Source organism: Heterodontus francisci, chromosome 23 (assembly GCF_036365525.1).
Source record: "Heterodontus francisci isolate sHetFra1 chromosome 23, sHetFra1.hap1, whole genome shotgun sequence".
NCBI lineage: Eukaryota > Metazoa > Chordata > Chondrichthyes > Heterodontiformes > Heterodontidae > Heterodontus > Heterodontus francisci.
Genome location: NC_090393.1, coordinates 32,984,221 through 33,004,461, shown reverse-complemented (window position 1 = coordinate 33,004,461; position 20,241 = coordinate 32,984,221). Strand labels below are relative to the sequence as shown.

The 20,241-nt window shown below is 44.3% G+C and overlaps 1 protein-coding gene across 1 annotated transcript in view; it reads right to left on the bottom strand.

The window, feature by feature from the left end:
* LOC137382917 (leucine-rich repeat-containing protein 43-like) overlaps nucleotides 1-20,241 on the bottom strand; it is a 78,862-nt gene that overhangs the window by 20,611 nt on the left and 38,010 nt on the right. Inside the window, exons 4-7 of the mRNA XM_068055495.1 lie at nucleotides 16,594-16,704; nucleotides 16,256-16,395; nucleotides 11,236-11,474; nucleotides 6,498-6,679 (exon numbers count right to left, since the gene is read on the bottom strand). Of these exons, the coding sequence (XP_067911596.1) occupies nucleotides 6,498-6,679; nucleotides 11,236-11,474; nucleotides 16,256-16,395; nucleotides 16,594-16,704 (672 nt within the window). The remainder of the gene's footprint in view (nucleotides 1-6,497; nucleotides 6,680-11,235; nucleotides 11,475-16,255; nucleotides 16,396-16,593; nucleotides 16,705-20,241) is intronic.

The window sequence follows — 20,241 nt, the reverse complement described above, 5'->3', positions numbered from 1 at the left end:
CTTCCTAACAGCACTGTGGGTGGAGCAACCCGATATGGACTGCAGCGGGTCAAGAAGGCAGCTCACCATCACCTTCTCAAGGGCAATTAGGGATGGGCAATAAATGCTGGCCTAGCCAGCAACGTCCATATCCCATGAATGAATGAAGAAAAAAAATGGCCAAAAACTTAGCCAAAGAGGTCAGTTTTAAGCAGAGACTTAAAGGAAGGAAAGAGGAGGGGTGATGATGATATAGGAAGGGAATTCCAGAGCTTAGGGGCTAGGCTGCTGAAAGCATGGTTACCAACGGGGGAATGATTAAAATTGGAAATGCTCAAGAGGCCAGAATTGTCAGAGTGCAGAGATCTAGGGGGTTTTAGGGCTGGAGGAGGTTACAGAGATCGTGATGGGTGAGGCCATGGAGTGATTTGAAAACTAGGATAAGAATTTTAAAACTGAGGTGTTTCTTGATTGGGAGTCCATGCTCATCAGCAAACACAGGGATGATGGGGGAGCAGGAGTTGTGAGTTGGGACAAGGGCAGCAGTTTTGAATGACCCCAAGTTTACAGAAGATGGGTGGCCTGCCAGTTGTGCATTAAGAATAATCAAGTATCGAGGTAACAAATGCACAGATGAGGGTTTCAGCAGCAGATAAGCTGAGGCAGGGTAGAAGTCGGGAGATATTACAGAGGTGGAAATAGGCGGTCTTAGTGATGGCACAGATGAGTAGTTGAAAGCTCATCTTGGAGTTAAACATGACATCAAGGTAGCAAACAGTCTGATTCAGCCTCAAACAGTTGCCAGGGAGAGGGATGGCATCAGCGGCTAGGGAATGGAGTTTGCGATAGTAACCGAAGACAATGGCTTTCATCTTCCCAATACTTTGAAGAGGAAAAGGAGGTTTGAGATGGGGCAGTAGTTTGCAAGGAGGATGGAAGGGTCAAGGGATTTATTTTGAGGAGAGGAGCGATGACAGCAAATTTGAAGGAGGGAGAACTATTTTGGAACTAGAGATGGCACAAAGAAGAGCAGAGAGTTTACCTGGTGTCCAAGTCAACTGCTCCAACCAAGACCACAAAAATAGATTACCTGCTCATTCACTCACTCATTTGCTGCTCGTCAGACTGGCTATGTGCAAAATGGTTGCCTATGAAACAATAATGACTACACTTCAAAGAGTAAACTATTGATTGTAAAGTCTTTTGGGATGTCATGAGGATATGATAAAGCACTATATAAATGCAAGTTCTTTCTCTTTAATCTCTCTGCTGTAAATTGTCCTCTTGCTGAGATAGGGCGCTAATCATTGCACTGAGCTAAACTGCTTTACTGAGTGAGATAAATGAATTCCCCTTCCCTAGTTTATAATGAATATGCTTTAATTGCACTATATAAAATGCTACTGAGCCATGCAAAACTGATTAGTCTCAGGCTCAAGCCATGTTCTGCGCTGAGTTGGTGATCCCAGCTGAGCCAGGAGTGGAGGTACTACAATTGGCCCAGAGAGCAGTGGAGGCTGGGTCATTGAATATATTCAAGGCTGAGTTAGGTAGATTTTTGATTGACAAGGGAGTCAAAGGTTATGGGGGGCAGATAGGAAAGTGTAGTTGAGGCTAAAATCAGATCAGTCATGATTTTATCAAATAGCGGAGCAGGCTCACAGGGCCAAATGGCCTACTCCTGCTCCTAATTCTTGTGTTCTAAACCCTGGAGTAGGAAGGCGAGAAATGAGCTACAATACTGACATCTACCCAACAATGTAGAAACTTGCCGAGATATGTTCTGTCCACAACAAGAAAGACATATCCAATCCGGCCTATTACTGCCCCATCAGTATACTCTAAATCATCAGCAAAATGATGGAAGGTGTCATCGACAGTGCTATCAAGTGGCACATACTCAGCAATAACCTGCTCGCTGATGCTCAGTTTGGGTTCCGCCCAGATGATTCAGCTCCAGACCTCATTACAGCCTTGGTCCAAACATGGACAAAAAAATGCTGCATTCCAGAGGAGAGGTGAAAGTGACTGCCCTTGACATCAAGGCAGAATCTGACTGAGTGTCGCACCGAGGAGCCCTCATAAAATTGAAGTCAATGGGAATCGGGGGAAAACTTTCCACTGATTGGAATCATACGTAGCATAAAGGAAGATGATTGCGGTTGTTGGAGGTCAATCATCTCAGCGCCAGGACATTGCTGCAGGAGTTCCTCAGGGTAGTGTCTTGGGCCCAACCACCTTCAGGTGCTTCATCAATGACATTCCCTCCATCATAAGGTCAGAATTGGGGATGTTCGCTGATGATTGTACAGTGTTCAGTACTATTCGCAACTCCTCAGATACTGAAGCAGTCTGTGCCCGCATGCAGCAAGACCTGTACAACATTCAGGCATGGGCTGATAAGTAGCAAATAATATTTGCACCATACAGGCCAAGAAATGAGCATCTCCAACTGGAGAGATCTCCTACTAGACAGAATCTAACATTGTCCCCTCGATATTCAATGGCATTACCATTGCTGAATTCCCCTACCATCAACATCCTTGGACTGCCATTCAGCAGAAACTTCACTGGACCAGCCATATAAATACTGTGGCTACAAGAGCAGGTCAAAGGTTAGGAATTCTGGGGTGAGTAACTCACCTCCTGACTCCCCAAAGCCTGTCCACCATCTACAAGGCATAAGTTAGGAGTGTGATGCAATACTGTCCACTTGCTTGGATGAGTGCAGCTCCAACAACACTCAAGAAGTTCGACACCATCCAGTTCAAAGCAGCCCATTAGTTCAACACCCCATCCACCACCTTAAACATTAACTCCCTCCAAACAGGCCTGCACTGGCAGCAGTGTGTACCATCTACAAGATGCACTGCAGCAACTTGCCAAGGCTCCTTCAACAGCACCTTACAAATTCGCCACCTCTACCACCTATAAGAACAAGGCAGCAGAAGCATGGGAACACCACCACCTGCAAGTTCCCCTCCAAGCCACACACCATCCTGACTTGGAACTATATCGCCGTTCCTTCACTGTTCCTGGGTCAAAATCCTGGAACTCCCTTCCTAACAGCACTGTGGGTGTACCTGCACCACATGGACTACAGTGGTTCAAGAAAGCAGCTCACCACCTTCTCCAGGGCAATTAGGGATGGGCAGTAAATGCTGCCTTGCCAGCAATGCCCACATCCCGTGAAAGAATAAAAAAGTCCCAAATTCTGATCACCAGCCCATTACTCTGCTAACATTCACCTTCCAAGTTCACATTGGTGTGTGAGGGCTACTTTTGTCTGTGGATCTGTACCCTGGCATGAGTCACAACCTACAGATGAGCATGGCAGAAGATTTAGGAAAGGGGAAAAGGGTTGGTCAAGATTAAAAGAATGATTTCTCAGCTTTACTTTAAAACCAGTAGCTATTTCCGTATCTTGAAGCTCCACACATTGGCTCTGAATGCATCCAAGTGCCAGCTTGGCCTAGAAATAGCTCTCAGCTCAAGTCAGAAGGGCATGAGTTTGAGCCCCATTGCAGAGATTTGAGCACTCCAGGCTTGCACTTCAGTGCAGTACTGTGGGAGCACTACTTTGTCAGAGGTGCCATCTTTCAACTAAGATGGTAAACTAAGGCCTTACCTGCCTGTTCAGGTGCACATAAAAAGTGCCATGGCAAGATGAGATGAGGAGCTTTCTTGGTGCCCTGGCCAACAGTTATACATCAGCTGGTCATTTATCTTATTGCTACTTGTGGGTACTTTGCTGTGTGAAAACTGGTTGCCGGTCTGTCTGCATTTCAAAATAATTCATTGACTGTGAAATACTTTGGGATGTCTTGAAAATCTGAAAACTGCTACATAAATGCAGGTTGTATTTTTCTTTCTTTTCCATCCATCTGTGTGATTGTACAGGAAAGTAAACAACAAATGGAAATAACACATTTACATCATTTAGTTTGTGCCTTAGGTGAGCCTTTCTCCTACATTCCTGAAAAAAAGGAACTATTTTTGGGTGTAAATATAGCTTTATATGGGTTCTGCTCATTACAATCCCTATTAACATGGCCAATGTGATGAAAATAACGAACAATGCAACCAATCAAGTAATCAAGCTACCTCCAGTTTTTATGCATTCAATGTCGACTTGCACAAACTGACTGTCACATTTCCCTACAACTGTGACTACACTTCAAAAGCATTTAAGTGGTTGTGAAATGCTTTAGGATGTCCTAAGATTGTAAAAGGCATTATATAATTGTTAAGTCTTTACTTCTTTCTATTTGTCATTGCATTCTTAGAACAAGTAACTCATGGGAGTGTACGTGAAATCGATTGAACATTGCCAAGTACAGCAACTGCTCACATCCTAAATATGACAAAGGTAAAAATGGAACAGTTCTTCCTGCAATGTATTCAACATAGTTCTTTGTTCTAAAAGCAAAATACTGCGGATGCTGGAAATCTGAAACAAAAACAAGAAATGCTGGAATCACTCAGCAGGTCTGGCAGCATCTGTGGAAAGAGAAGCAGAGTTAACGTTTCGGGTCAGTGACCCTTCTTCGGAACTGACAAATATTAGAAAAGTCACAGATTATAAACAAGTGAGGTGGGGGTGGGGCAAGAGATAACAAAGGAGAAGATGCAGATTGGACCAGGCCACATAGCTGACCAAAAGGTCACGGAGAACAGGCAAACAATATGTTAATGGTGTGTTGAAAGACAAAGCATTAGTACAGATTAGGTGTGAATACACTGAATATTGAACAGCAGCAAGTGCAAACCTGAAGAAAAACATCCTGAAAAAAACAGTGGGTAAGCAAAGTGAACAAACTAAGATGAAATGAAATAAATGCAAAAAAAGATTGTAAAAAATGTAAAAAGGAAGAAAAAATAACTAAAAATGAAAGTAAAATGGGGGGCTGTCATGCTCTGAAATTATTGAACTCAATGTTCAGTCCGGCAGGCTGTAGTGTGCCTAATCGGTAGATGAGATGCTGTTCCTCGAGCTTGCGTTGATGTTCACTGGAACACTGCAGCAATCCCAGGACAGAGATGTGAGCATGAGAGCAGGGGGGAGTGTTGAAATGGCAAGCAACCGGAAGCTCAGGGTCCTGCTTGCGGACTGAGCGGAGATGTTCTGCAAAGCAGTCACCCAGTCTGTGCTTGGTCTCCCCAATGTAGAGGAGACCACACTGTGAGCAGCGAATACAGTATACTACATTGAAAGAAGTACAAGTAAATCACTGCTTCACCTGAAAGGAGTGTTTGGGACCTGAGATAGTGAGGAGAGAGGAGGTAAATGGGCAGGTATTACACCTCCTGCGATTGCAGGGGAAGGTGCCCTGGGACGGGGACGAGGTGGTGGGGGTAATGGAGGAGTGGACCAGGGTGTCGCGGAGGGAACGATCCCTTCGGAATGCTGACAGGGGAAGGGAGGGGAAGATGTGACTGGTAGTGGCATCACGCTGGAGGTGGCGAAAATGGCGGAGGATGATCCTTTGGATATGGAGGCTGGTGGGATGAAAAGTGAGGACAAAGGGAACCCTGTCACGGTTCTGGGAGGGAGGGGAAGGGGTGAGGGTAGAGGTGCGGGGAATGGGTCGGACACGGTTGAGGGCCCTGTCAACCACAGTGGGGGGAAATCCTCGGTTGAAGAAAAAGGAGGTCATATCAGAAGCACCGTCATGGAAAGTAGCATCATCAGAGCAGATGCGTCGGAGACAGAGAAACTGGGAGAATGGAATGGAGTCCTTACAGGAGGTAGGGTGTGAAGAAGTGTAGTCAAGGTAGCTGTGGGAGTCAGTGGGCTTATAATGGATATTGGTAGACAACCTATCCCCAGAGATGGAGACAGAGAAGTCGAGGAAGGGAAGAGAAGTGTCAGAGATGGACCATGTAAAGGTGAGAGAAGGGTGGAAATTGGAAGCAAAGTTGATAAAGTTTTCTAGTTCGGGGCGGGAGCAGGAAACGGCACCGATACAGTCATCAATGTACCGGAAAAAGAGTTGGGGGAGGGGGCCTGAGTAGGACTGGAACAAAGAATGCTCGACATATCCCACAAAAAGACAGGCATAACTAGGACCCATGCGGGTACCCATAGCGACACCTTTTACTTGAAGGAAGTGCGTGGAGTTGAAGGAGAAGTTGTTCAATGTGAGAACAAGTTCAGCCAGGCGGAGGAGGGTGGTGGTGGATGGGGACTGGTTGGGCCTCTGTTCCAGGAAGAAGCGGAGAGCCCTCAAACCATCCTGGTGGGGGATGGAGGTGTAGAGCGATTGGACGTTCATAGTGAAGAGGAGGCGGTTGGGACCAGGAAACTGGAAATTGTCAAAATGACGTAGGGCGTCAGAAGAGTCACGGATGTAGGTGTAGGTTCTCACTGTTTTGTACATGACCATCACACCCACAGTTAATAGTGACAATGGCTGGTAACCAAACTATTCTTCAGGACACCTCATCTAGAATTCAAGAATAACAGATAAAAATTTAAAGAGATACAGATTCCCCAGAAACAGCAGACTGCCACTCACCATATTATCTTCTTTGAGTGTTTCATTCAAATTATTGGGATTTCCAAGGAACTTATAGGTCACAAAGTAATTGCTCTTGACAATCGGAAATTCTGGTAGCTCCTCCAGAGGATCGATGGGATTGGGAATACCCGTAACTTTTCCGATATCAATTGTTACCTCACTGTCATTGACAATAAAATCTGGAGCAAGATATCACGTGGGTGAACAAAGAGAAGTGAAATAAAACACGTTGTTTCGGTTTAGAGACTGAACTCACTTTGTCCTGGTGAACAATAAATTAACACAAACTGTTGAATGAGTTAGGAAAAAAAACTTAACATTTAACAGAAATAAAAACAGTTAATTTCCCGAAATGCTAATACCTGAAGGAACAAAGGTAGATTGATGTCTTGAATGCAATTGTATTAGAATTTGATCCAAATGTTACACTGAAAATGTTAATTTGTCTTTATTTTTCAGATGCCAATTGAACACCTGTACATTTCAACAACTTCCATTTGTATAGTGCCTTGAACACATTGATGTCTTAAGATGCTTTCCAGCAGTTTATGGTGTTTATATTTTTCTTTTAACCTTCACATTAATTTAATTAGCTTGGCATCCCAATAGTCCATGTGACCAACCTTGTTGTGAATGCAGTGTTCAAATACTAATTTATCAGGTTTTTTGATATATTGTAAGCTTCTTTTTAGGCTCTCCATTGGACAGCTGCTAAAAAGACCTTTTAGGCCACAAGATGGCCTTGTTATGGAACTAATGTGTGTGCCCTATCTCATCTATTCAGATACATTGGACAGAATTTTCTCAACTTCGTTCTTGCAGTAGCTGGTCAGAAACCTGTTGGACTCTTCAGTGGAGTGGACTTTGCCGTGGCTCTTTAACAGAGCCGTGGCATTAGTATCCTGCTTCCGGGTTCCGTGAACAATCACGGAGGATGGGCAGGATCATGGGTTGGATCAGTCAATGAAGGCTTTCTATTTCAAGGGACCCCGACCAGTGTCAGAATGGCTGCTCGCAAACACCCGGACAATGGAAGCAAGAAGTGGGAAGGCTGTCCACCTCCATGGAAGGAGTTGCCACCAGCATGGAGAATCAGACATAGAAGGCCACTGAGTGCATGCTAGCCCAGTCCGATGGCCTGCACGCTCTATCTGCCATTTTACACAGGATGGAGCAAAGTCTCACCTTGATGGCTTAATGTCTTACTGACATACAGCCGAGTGTTCTATTGCCCTTGGTTAGCAGGGAAAAGCAGGTGGGCCATGAGAGGGAAGATGGAGAAAAGGCACATGGTAGTGAGGACTCTTCTCAAGGTGCCCCCACTTCTCAGCACCTCCTTCCCCCCCGCCCACCCCACCTTAGACAGAGCCACACAAGCTGCCTCCTGCCCCGATGAATGAGTCTGACCCTGAACAGGTGCAGGTGGGCAGCTTTTGGCTGGGTCCTCACTGGCTCTGAAAACCAGAGCACATCCACCATAGGCATCTCATCTGTCAGAGCAGGGGAAGGAGCAGCCTGCCTCCGGCTCTGCTGAAGCCACAGGGGTAGCATTACATAGGAGTAATAGGAAGCATAAGAGGAAGACATCTTGTTGCACAGAGAGATTCAATTGGGTGCTTATAATGATCTTTATTTCAATGCATTCCCCCATTCACCCTGGTCAGTTTCCTTCTGGTGAATGGAATGATCAGCCTTGTGAGGAGGAAAGGGTGTGAATGTGATGCTTGGCCAGTTGGATGTTGGAATGAGGTGTGTTGGGGGGCAGGGGTGGGGGGGTGGCACAGTGTTTTTGATGGAATTCTCAGATGGCTGCAAACACACATAAGTGACACGTGCTTGATTTTTTTTTTAGATTTAGAGATACAGCACTGAAACAGGCCCTTCTGCCCACCGAGTCTGTGCTGACCATTAACCACCCATTTATACTAATCCTACACTAATCCCATATTCCTACCACATCCCCACCTGTCCCTATATTCCCCTACCACCTACCTATACTAGGGGCAATTTATAATGGCCAATTTACCTATCAACCTGCAAGTCTTTTGGCTGTGGGAGGAAACCAGAATGAATGAGTCCATTGTGGGCTTCTCTGGCAGCTGTGTGTGGCTGCAAGCACCAAGGGCACATCTGGTTCCTCCTCCCCCTCCTCTCCCTCAGATGCCAGGCGCTCTCCACCTTCCTCTTGCTCCAGCTCCACTCCTCTCTGTAACGCCATTTTATGAAGGGCACAGCAGGCCACAACAATCCTGGAAACCCTTGCCAGGGCATTTAAAGGACACTTCCAGATCTGTCCAGGACCCTGAACCACGTCTTCAGCAAGCCAATGGCTTACTCTATATTGCCCTGGTGATGATAAGGCTTCTGTTATATCTCTCTGGCTCAGTGGTAGAGTTCCTTAATGGGGTCAGCAGCCAGATCTTCAGAGCAGCTCTTGTCTTTCAGGATCCAGCCACTGAGGCTGTGTGATGGAGAAAACACCCATGGAAGATGAGATTGCCAAAGAATGAATGAGTCATGGCAGCTGCCCGGATATCCGATGCAGACATGATTGATCACAGACTAGCTGGTCATTAAGGGAAGTGGAAGCCTTTTAACTAATGAAGATGCTTGGCTGAGCTGATGATGCCTTGATTGCCACATGAATACAATCACCGCCCCCCACCCCCACCCCGGACATGCGGAAATCCAGCCACTGCTGCAAAGCTGCCAACCCTCTGGGTTTGAGTGGATCATTCGTGGCAAAGTGGATATAATTTGCAGTCTTTGCAATCAAAGGAGCAGTGACCTGGGAGATGCAGTTTTGGGTAGAAGACTGATATCCAGGGCATATCTCCAGCAGATCCCTGGAAGGAGCCAGAGGCGAAGAAATTGAGGGTCGTAGTGACCTTGATGGCCACTGGCAATGCGTGGCCACCTGCTCCTATTGGGCGGAGGGCTGCTTCCAGAAGGCTGCAGATATCTGCCACTACCCACTGCAACAGCCTGAGCCTCCTGAATTCAGACGTGCTGAGGAAGTTGACCCTTGGCCTATATACCCTGTGCTGGGGTTATTGCCTCCTTCAAGCTGCAGTTCTCTGACCATCCCCTCTGACCCGTGGAGCTGCATGCAGCTGTGGAGAGGCAGCTGCTGTTGGTGGAGTTGCTGCTGTTGTTGCTGTCCTTGCCCCAGTCGCTGTGATTGCTGAGCTGGATCATTCTGCTGCTCCTCCTCCTCAGAGGTTCAATCTATTGCTGCTTAGGGAGCTCCCGTGTTGCAGTGAGGTTTGACAGCCAGGAATGTGAGATGCAGCTCAATAGACTCCAAGGCACTTGAAGATTAGTGCACAAAGTTGCAATTTCCTCTGCAACTAGTGATTTCAGGTTAATCTTGTCAGTGTTAATCTTGACAGCCACCTTGTGCTGTGGCTAACCAACAGCTTGCCAATTTCAACCTTTATCTTGTTCCATGAAGATCAACTTTAGGCAACAATGACTTCCCACTGGGCACCGCCACTTCCACCCTGGTGAGATGCAGAGACATTGTGGAACCTGTGTGCTGGCAGTTACAGCCAGAATGCAGGGTTAAAGACAGACTTAATTGTCAATTTGCATATCTTAATTAGTTTCCCAACAGCTGGACTGGGATCCCCTGCTCACCTCTCAACCCCTCGGGTGAAAGCTGGAAGAGGACAGGATCCTGAACCAACATCAATATTAGAACATTTAACTCCCTGCATGAGCCAAATCTGTCTCCCCATGCCTGAGAAAACTCACCCCCTTTCTCTCACTCTGTTTCTGACGTTTGTATAATACACCTTACTCTGCATGCTGCATTCGGTTATGTTTCTAACTTTGTCTTATTTGTCAATTAACACCTTGAATAAAAAAAATTCATTCCTGTCTTTGCACTTTGCTGAGTTGTCAGTTCTACTATCAGTGGAGTCTACAGTCCCGATTTTAATCTAACCCACCCAGCAGAAATGACAATAACATATATTTATATAGCGTCTTTAATGTGGTAAAACGTTCCAAGGTGTTTCACAGGAGCGATATCAAACAAAATTTGAAAGGATGGATTTGAGTCAGAAACCCATTTTACACTCTGCCCAATTTTACACTCATACAGTCATAGAGAGATACAGCACTGAAACAGGCCCTTCAGCCCATCGAATCTGTGCCGACCATCAACCACCCATTTATACTAATCCTACATTAATCCCATATTCCCTACCATATCCCCACCTTCCCTCAATTCTTCTACCACTTACCTACACTAGGGGCAATTTATAATGGCCAATTTACCTATCAACCTGCAAGCCTTTGGCTGTACGAGGAAACTGGAGCACCCGGAGGAAACCCACGCAGTCACAAGGAGAACTTGCAAACTCCGCACAGGCAGTATCCAGAACTGAACCCGGGTCACTGGAGCTGTGAGGCTGCGGTGCTAACCACTGCGCCACTGGGATGATGATTCTGATATCTGCAGGCTGTAAATTTAAATCAACTGTTCAGTGAAAGTGATCCCAGTAAAAACCAATATTCATTTTTCTGGGCTGTAAATCTTTGTGCACATTAATTTTAAATGTGGATCATGGTGTAAATTCAAAAATTATAGTCAATGTTAAGCAGCACAAACATTGGTTTCAAGTCAACTGATGAAATGCAGTGTTTGCTGAGGTAGCAAGGCCCTGAGGTGTAAAAGGAGTTCTCAATATTAATAGGTGATAAGGCCCCACACACATAAAATGCTTACCTTGCCGTTTCGATATGTCCTTAAATTGGTGTCTTTCATGTGGGGTTATCAATACATCATCCAGGGAGACAAGGTTCTGAAGACTGTCTATTGTAAAACCACGATAATTGGGAAGAAGGGTCATTGGATTCCCCTGGAGAATAAGGTTCTTCAGGTTTGGCAGTAAAGAAAGCTTGGCCACAATGTCAGGCAAATTCTCAAAGTCATTGAAACTCAAATCAAGGGATATTAAATTGGGCCTGTATTACAAATGATAAAGAAGAAAAAAATGGTATTATTATTGAAACATGCTGAAAGCACCTGAATTTAATTTGATCTGGACAAAGTTTGTAGCTCATGAATACCAGGATACATGCTAAACAATCCTGGCACAAATTCTAACAGACAAAACTTGAACTTTACCAGTGAGTTTTCAAATTATTTCCCACAGTTCAGATTCAAATAGACCGCTGTCCATTCCAAGAGAGTGCAGTAATTTCCACTTTGACAGGAAATTCTAGAAGTTTCCCTGTAAAACTAATTGCACCATTAAGAAACCATCAGGTATGAAGGTTTTAAAGGCCAGTTGTACTGTGCAGCCAGTGTGATATAAAGGTTTTCGGTTTCACGTTAACGATAACTGTCTGGCGTAAATGAGTGTGGAGTCATCCAACTTGCCTATTGTTTCAGGGTTAATTGATACCTGTAACAGGAAGCATGTTAGATATCTGTTGAGAAAGGAGACTGAAGATTGTAGAGATATTAGTGGTACTCTCCAATTTTATCCCCCCTAAAAAGTAATCAAGAGTGTTACAATCCCGTTAGGGGCTGTTAACTTTTTAAAAGAGAAAGTCGAATTCCCAGTTACTACTGAAAAAATTACGGCACAAGATTTCACGTTTTAACCAAAAATCTTTACTGTACAAGTGTTAAACAAAGCAAAACACTACTAACATAACATTACAATTTGGAAACACTTATACTTGAACCTTAAAATCTTAACAAAACATGAAGACGAATACTTTAAATTCTAAATCTCAACAGAACACTCCTGTTTGACTGTTACTTCCACCCCAGGAGTTCCCCTATACGTTACAGGCTCTTGGTGATCTGTTCTCTTCTCCTGGGACCAATCCAAAATGTACCACAGCTCTTAGGAATTCACTTTGATTTCCTTAATTTCTCAGCTTAATTTCTGAGGTACCAGATCTCCCGGATTTGGACTCCCCAGCTTGAGCACGAAGCTTACTCAAAACAAAAGCACCCCTGGTTCCAGATGGCCTCTTTGCTCCTGAGTCCAACTAACTTCCAAAAGCCAACGTTTGTCTGAAGCCAACAGCTTTCCAAAAGCCAATTGCTTTCTCTGTTAGCAAGCACACAGATCTAAACACCAACAGGCACCTCCTGCATCATCTGTCTCCATAGCAATGTGGTACATATGGGATGTACCAGATAGAAAATAGAAATTTAAACTAATTACCTCTAACTCCCAAAATATTTCTTTGATATCTACATGAATAATTGATATTGCTAACAATGACAAAGCAATTTCTTCTAAACTTTCTGGTTCCAGCGGCCCAACTAAATGAGTCCATCTGCAGTTTTATGGCTCTCACCTCTCAAATTTTGTCTCTGTAAGCACTCATGGGGAGATTTTTTAAACGTTAAAACTCGGGTGGTCTGCAACCTTTTGGAATTCTTACAGCCACACATTTAATTTCCCAAAACTAAAAGTGACCTCTAGAAAATTAATACAAACCATGAACCAGGTGAGCATAACGACAGTAACAGGGAAGTAACAGTATAAATCAAGATTGTTTGGCTCATATCACTCTCGATTGATACCAGGTTGTTAATGATATCTGTAGGATTACAACAGCCAGGAAACTGGGTGATGCAGTGACTCCTCACCTCTGGGATCTGTTCAAATCCAGCCCAGACCAATGGGATGAAAATCCCCTTCACGTGATTGTCTGTAAGAGTCTAAGTGAAATGAGTTTGACACAGTCTCAGTCCAGTTCCTAGAAGGCATGGGTCTAAAGTACAAAACTATCCTCAATTTGGCTCTAATTGGTAACATACAAACATACGAATTCTCGAGCCTGCTCCGCCATTCAATAAGTTTATGGCTGAACTGATTACTCTACATTCCCATCTACCCCCATAATCTTTCATCCCCTTGTTTATTAAAAATCTATCTACCTCTGCCTTAAAAATATTCAAAGACTCTGCTTCCACCGCCTTTTGAGGAAGAGAGTTCCAAAGATTCAAGACCCTCAGAGAAAAAATTTCTCCTCATGTCTGTCTTAAATGGGTGCCCCCTTATTTTTAAACAGTGACCCCTAGTTCTAGAATCTCCCATAAGGGAAAACATCCTTTCCACATCCACCCTGTCAAGACCCCTCAGGATCTTACATGTTTCAATCAAGTCACCTCTTACTCTTCTAAATTCCAGCGGATACAAGCCTAGCCTGTCCAATCTTTCCTCATAAGACAGCCCGCCCATTCTAGATAATAGCCTGGTAAACCTTCTCTGAACTGCTTCCAACGCACTCACATCCTTCCTTAAATAAGCCTTCATCTAAGTCATTTATATAAATTGTAAAAAGTTGAGGCTCCAGCACAGATCCCTGTGGCACACCACTCGTTACATCTTGCCAACCAGAAAATTACCCATTTATGCCTACTCTATTTCCTGTTAGCCAGTCAATCTTCTATCCATGACAATATGTTACCCCCTACACCATGAGCTTTTATTTTCTGCAATAATCTTTGATGTGGCACCTTATCAAATGCCTTCTGTAAATCTAAGTACAATACATGCACTGGTTCCCCTTCATCCACAGCACATGTAACTCCCTCAAAGAACTCCAATAAATTGGTTACACATGATTTCCCTTTCACAAAACCATGTTGACTCTGCCTGATTACCTTGAATTTTTCTAAGTGCCCTGTTATAACATCTTTAATATTAGCTTCTAACATTTTCTCTATGACAGATGTTAAGCTAACTGGCCTGTAGTTTCCTGCTTTCTGTCTCCCTCCCTTTTTGAATAAATCTCATGGCTGACATAGAAAATGGGGGAAAAGTGTTAAATCAGTAAGCAGGGGGTGAGGGGGGGGGGGTGGGGGCGGGGGGTAGGATAAGACCCATTGTTGGGGCAGAGTGGAATATAATGACAACTAAAACAGTTTTACAAGTGTCTCATCAAATGATTTGACACTTTAGAAGCTTCTATTTCTGAATAAGGAGATGCATGTGAACAGAAAACGTTCTCAGTTAATTAATTCACAATTAAACATAACCCATTCCCACCAAAGTTGCTGATATGAAAATTTAGCAGCTGAGTTCACAACAATAGAATGCACTAAATTATAATGCACAGAATAACTTAAAATTTACTAGATAATTGAATGCATACTCTCAATTTAGTTTCATATTTAAGTTTATGTTTATTTCATAATTGGTAATAGATGTTCAGATATTAGTAAAAATAAGCATTTGAAATATACCATAACCTATAAGCTATAGTTTCAGTTAGAAAAAATCTTTTGACGTGTTAATGGTTGGAAGCCAATGAGTACAGTAGCTTTTGAACTTAACACAATTACTTTTGGTGCTAACTCAGTAATCATACATAATCATAGTAATCCATGAAAACAGCCAACATGTTAAATAGAAGTAGACTGTTTAACCAGGAGATCAACAATACTCAAAATACTGTGCATAGCAACAACTTTCCTCAGGTTGACTAAGTGTTTCCTGAATCACAGAGCTCCACTCATTAGCTGGGAAATGTTGTAGTTACAATTTAAATGCAGTAGCTGAAGCCAGAAGATCCATATAATACAAAGCTAACAGTGACATTCAGATTATAGTAGGTACCCCATCACCATCACAATTTAAGGGATAGTGCCAGCACATAAATGTATTCTGTCTGAAATGAGTACAATGACAGTATTACAGCAATATCCCAGTTAGTCACAGTGCTGTCCAAATCAATTAATAATATAATTATATTCAGTATTCGATGCTTTCATGCATTTCAGACCGGGTGGCCACTTTCCGGTGTCCGATTGTCTTCTTGATGACATTTAGCTGGCAAGTTCTTGATGAACTAGCAAACTCAGGGAGACCACAGCCAGAATTTTACCAGCACCTTGGAGTTGGGTTTGGAGGTGGGAGTACTGGAAAGTGGTGGAATGACACATTGGGCTGGCTCCCCAAAGTGGTCCAGCCTCCGGGCACTTATAGAGGAAGCAGGATCGCAGTGCTGATGGTTACCCGCCCGTCAGTGACAGAAAACCAATTACGGGAGCTGGTTAGGTAATCAGGCTGTATTTTTGCACGCCATTCCAATTTTCCTGGAAGCGTCCGGGACCCCCGCAGTGTGCATGGCTCGCTAGCTCACAGGAGGGGAGTGCACAGTAGGAGGACCCAGCAGCTTCAGTAAATAAATGGAAGAAAGCAGGAAGCCTGTGGTCAAGGGTAGGCAGAGGCCTGCCATTGCAGCAATATCTCATGGAGCCTACTGCCACTGAGAGTGCTGGGGCTTATGAAAATCACTCTGACCCCTTCCTCCTCACCTCCATCTCATTGTGATGATCCCTCTTGTGTCCCAAACACTGTAGCTACACTCCCACTGCAGCCACAGTGAAGGCTGCTGGCCTCCCTCGCATGCCAGCTCCTGATTTGCCATCCCGCCTCCTCAGCCCGCCCACTGTCCCTAATTGGACAGTGGACATGGAGGCCGCCTCCCATAAGATTGCGCCTGAAAATTTTTCAAGTGCAGAAGACTTTGCCCCAGGTGTAGATTGTCATCAAATCCCAGAGTCCCAGACCATGGAACACACCACATCAACCTCCCACTAAAATCTGTTGTGGGAGCCACCTCATTTCTCCACTTGGCATCTCAGGAGGCCATTGAATGGATAGCCAAACTAAACATCCCATTATAAGCTTCTCCTGTCATCTGTAAGTAGTAGTAATATTCAATATTTGTTATCATATATCAAGCAGTACCAGAGTTAGCGTATTTACCAGAACTCTGCTGAGAGGTATTCGTACTCAGAGTCCAGGGAAAGCTTGTTGTGTGACAGCCCTAGGTGTTGCAACTTTGGCGGTGGGCTGCAGCACAGTTCTTTCAAAGAGGAAATCTCATTGCCACAGAGCTCAAGAACCTGTTGCAGGGCAAAAAAAACAAAACAGTATTTCAAACTTAGATCTCACTGCATGTTGAAATCCACGTTCCATGGATGACGCAACACAATTGTTCACAAACTATTGTCGATAAGAGAAAAAGAAAATGCCACAAATGCACAAAATTATGGTTATGTTATTCGTGGAGATTTGAGAATATTCCCACACTCCTGTTTTACCTTTAGCTTTCTTGGAAGGTTGGTTGAGTTTAATGTAGTGATTCTATTGACACTTAAAGTAAGTTCCTCCAGATCCTGAAATTTTAATAAGTCCTTATCAACCTCACAGACCTACAGGAGAGAAATACAAACATAATGAATAATTGAATTTTGATTGATGATTATTCGGCCTGGACTTGGGAGGCTGAGTTTTTAAAATAATATTTGCATTCTTACATTTAGAAGCCTTGCAACCAAGCTTGCAGTTAACCATCTAACCCAATCTGCTTTGGCCTCTATTCAGCCTGAGTTGAAGCTGTTCCACAGGAGTGGGTTATACAAGGCAGGCTGTAATTGGTTCATCCACAGGTTATGATAAAGCAGCTTGTCACCGACAACAAGCAGCTCTGTAGGATCAGACTGAAAGATGTTGTGGAGAAGCTGCAGCTGATTTGCAGGTGGTATCATCGGGGAAGAGGTGTGCAATCAGGGTTGTAGCAGCAAATGATCAACACATTGGCAAAATTGGCCAGACTTTCCAAAGTGGCTAGACATTTTCCTCAGGAGGGGAGGGGTAGATCAGCCTCATAAACTACTGCAGGCACCCGAATCCTGAGGTGCCATAGCAGGCTTCCTCAAACCGGCAGACATACCATTGGCAGCCTGCTGAAAATCTTTGTGAGAATGATGTTCAGAAATTCAGCAACGTCAGTGGCACAGATAGGTGGAATTCTCACCCCATCACACTTAATGATGTGGCCTAGCCACTGAAGAGGAAAATATATGCATGTAATCCTTAAAATGAATTCTTTCTCAAAGATCTTGCTGTACACATAACGATTAATCTCTTCATTTTGAGCTTCTTCCACAATTTCCTGATGTTTATCCAAATTTAAATAAATATCACCAACTCTGGTCAGATTTCCAGACTCTGAGTCTAATGGGAGCAGTTTGAATGTGTCTCTTTCAGCTACACATTGACTTATTGACTGGTATGTCATCTATTCCTTCTCCTCCTTTTCAATAAACCATCAAAAAGAAGTCATACAGGCCATAATTTTAATAATTATGTTTGTATTAGCATCTTATTTACTATCTCTTTGGCCTCCTTGTCTCGGGAGACAATGGGTAAGCGCCTGGAGGTGGTCAGTGGTTTGTGGAGCAGCGCCTGGAGTGGCTATAAAGGCCAATATTAGAGTGACAGACTCTTCCACAGGTGCTTCAGATAAAATTGGTTGTCAGGGCTGTTTCACAGTTGGCTCTCCCCTTGCGCTTCTGTCTTTTTTCCTGCCAACTGCTAAGTCTCTTCGACTCACCACACTTTAGCCCCGTCTTTATGGCTGCCCGCCAGCTCTGGCGAACGCTGGCAACTGACTCCCACGACTTGTGATCAATGTCACAGGATTTCATGTCGCATTTCCAGACGTCTTTAAAGCGGAGACATGGACGGCTGATGGGTCTGATACCAGTGGCGAGCTCGCTGTACAATGTGTCCTTGGGGATCCTGCCATCTTCCATGTGGCTCACACGGCCAAGACATCTCAAGTGCCGCTGACTCAGTAGGGTGTATAAGCTGGGGATGTTGGCCACCTCGAGGACTTCTGTGTTGGAGATACGGTTCCGCCACCTGATGCCAAGGATTCTCCGGAGGCAGCGAAGATGGAATGAATTGAGATGTCGCTCTTGGCTCACATTAAAGTTTGTCTACTTCAATGCCAGGAGCATCCGGAACAAGGTGGGTGAGCTTGCAGCATGGGTTGGTACCTGGGATCTCGTTGTAGTGGCCATTTCGGAGACATGGGTAGAGCAGGGGCAGGAATGGATGTTGCAGGATCCGGGATTTAGATGTTTCAGTAAGAACAGAGAAGATGGTACAAGAGGGGGGGGTGTGGCATTGTTAATCAAGGAGAGTATAACAGCGACAGAAAGGACATTTGAGGACCTGTCTACTGAGGTAGTATGGGCCGAGGTTAGAAACAGGAGAGGTGAGGTCACCCTGTTGGGAGTCTTTTATAGACCTCCAAATAGTTCCAGAGATGTAGAGGAAAGGATAGCGAAGATGATTCTCGACAGGGGCGAGAGTAACAGGGTAGTTGTTATGGGGGACTTTAACTTTCCAAATATCGACTAGAAATACTATAGTTCGAGTACTTTAGATGGGTCAGTTTTTGTCCAGTGTGTGCAGCAGGGTTTTCTGACACAGTATGTAGACAGGCCAACCAGGGGCGATGCCACATTGGATTTGGTACTGGGTAATGAACCCGGCTAGGTGTTAGATTTAGATGTAGGTGAGCACTTTGGTGATAGTGACCACAATTCGGTTAGGTTTACCTTAGCAATGGGCAGGGACAGGTATATACCGCAGGGCAAAAATTATAGCTGGGGGAAAGGAAATTATGATGCGATTAGGCAAGATTTAGGATGCGTAGGATGGGGAAGGAAACTGCAGGGGATGAGAACAATCGAAATGTGGAGCTTATTCAAGGAGCAGCTACTGCGTGTCCTTGATAAGTATGTACCTGTGAGGCAGGGAGGAAGTTGTCGAGCGAGGGAGCCGTGGTTTACTAAAGAAGTTGAAGCGCTTGTCAAGAGGAAGAAGAAGGCTTATGTTAGGATGAGACGTGAAGGCTCAGTTAGGGCGCTTGAGAGTTACAAGCTAGCCAGGAAGGATCTAAAAGGAGATCTAAGAAGAGCAAGGAGAGGACACAAGAAGTCATTGGCGGATAGGATCAGGGAAAACCCTAAGGCTTTCTATAGGTATATCAGGAATAAAATAATGACTAGAGTTAGATTAGGGCCAATCAAGGATAGTAGTGGGAAGTTGTGTGTGGAATCAGAGGAGGTAGGGGAAGTGTTAAATGAATATTTTGCGTCAGTATTTACAGTAGAGAAAGAAAATGTTGTCGAGGAGAATACTGAGATTCAGGCTACTAGGCTAGATGGGATTGAGGTTCACAAGGAGGAGGTGTTATCAATTTTGGAAAGTGTGAAAATAGATAAGTCCCCTGGGCCAGATGGGATTTATTCTAGGATTCTCGGGAGGAGATTGCAGAGCCTTTGTCCTTGATCTTTATGTCGTCATTGTCGACAGGAATAGTGCCGGAAGACTGGAGGATAGCAAATGTTGTCCCCTTGTTCAAGAAGGGGAGTAGAGACAGCCCTGGTAATTATAGACCTGTGAGCCTTACTTCGGTTGTGGGTAAAATGTTGGAAAAGGTTATAAGAGACAGGATTTATAATCATCTTGAAAAGAATAAGTTCATTAGCGATAGTCAGCACGGTTTTGTGACGGGTAGGTCGTGCCTCACAAACCTTATTGAGTTTTTCGAGAAGGTGACCAAACAGGTGGATGAGGGTAAAGCAGTGGATGTGGTGTATATGGATTTCAGTAAGGCGTTTGATAAGGTTCCCCATGGTAGGCTATTTCAGAAAATACGGAAGTATGGGGTTGAAGGTGATTTAGAGATTTGGATCAGAAATTGGCTAGCTGAAAGAAGACAGAGCGTGGTGGTTGATGGCAAATGTTCATCCTGGAGTTTAGTTACTAGTGGTGTACCGCAAGGATCTGTTTTGGGGCCACTGCTGTTTGTCATTTTTATAAATGACCTGGAAGAGGGTGTAGAAGCGTGGGTTAGTAAATTTGCGGATGACACTAAGGTCGGTGGAGTT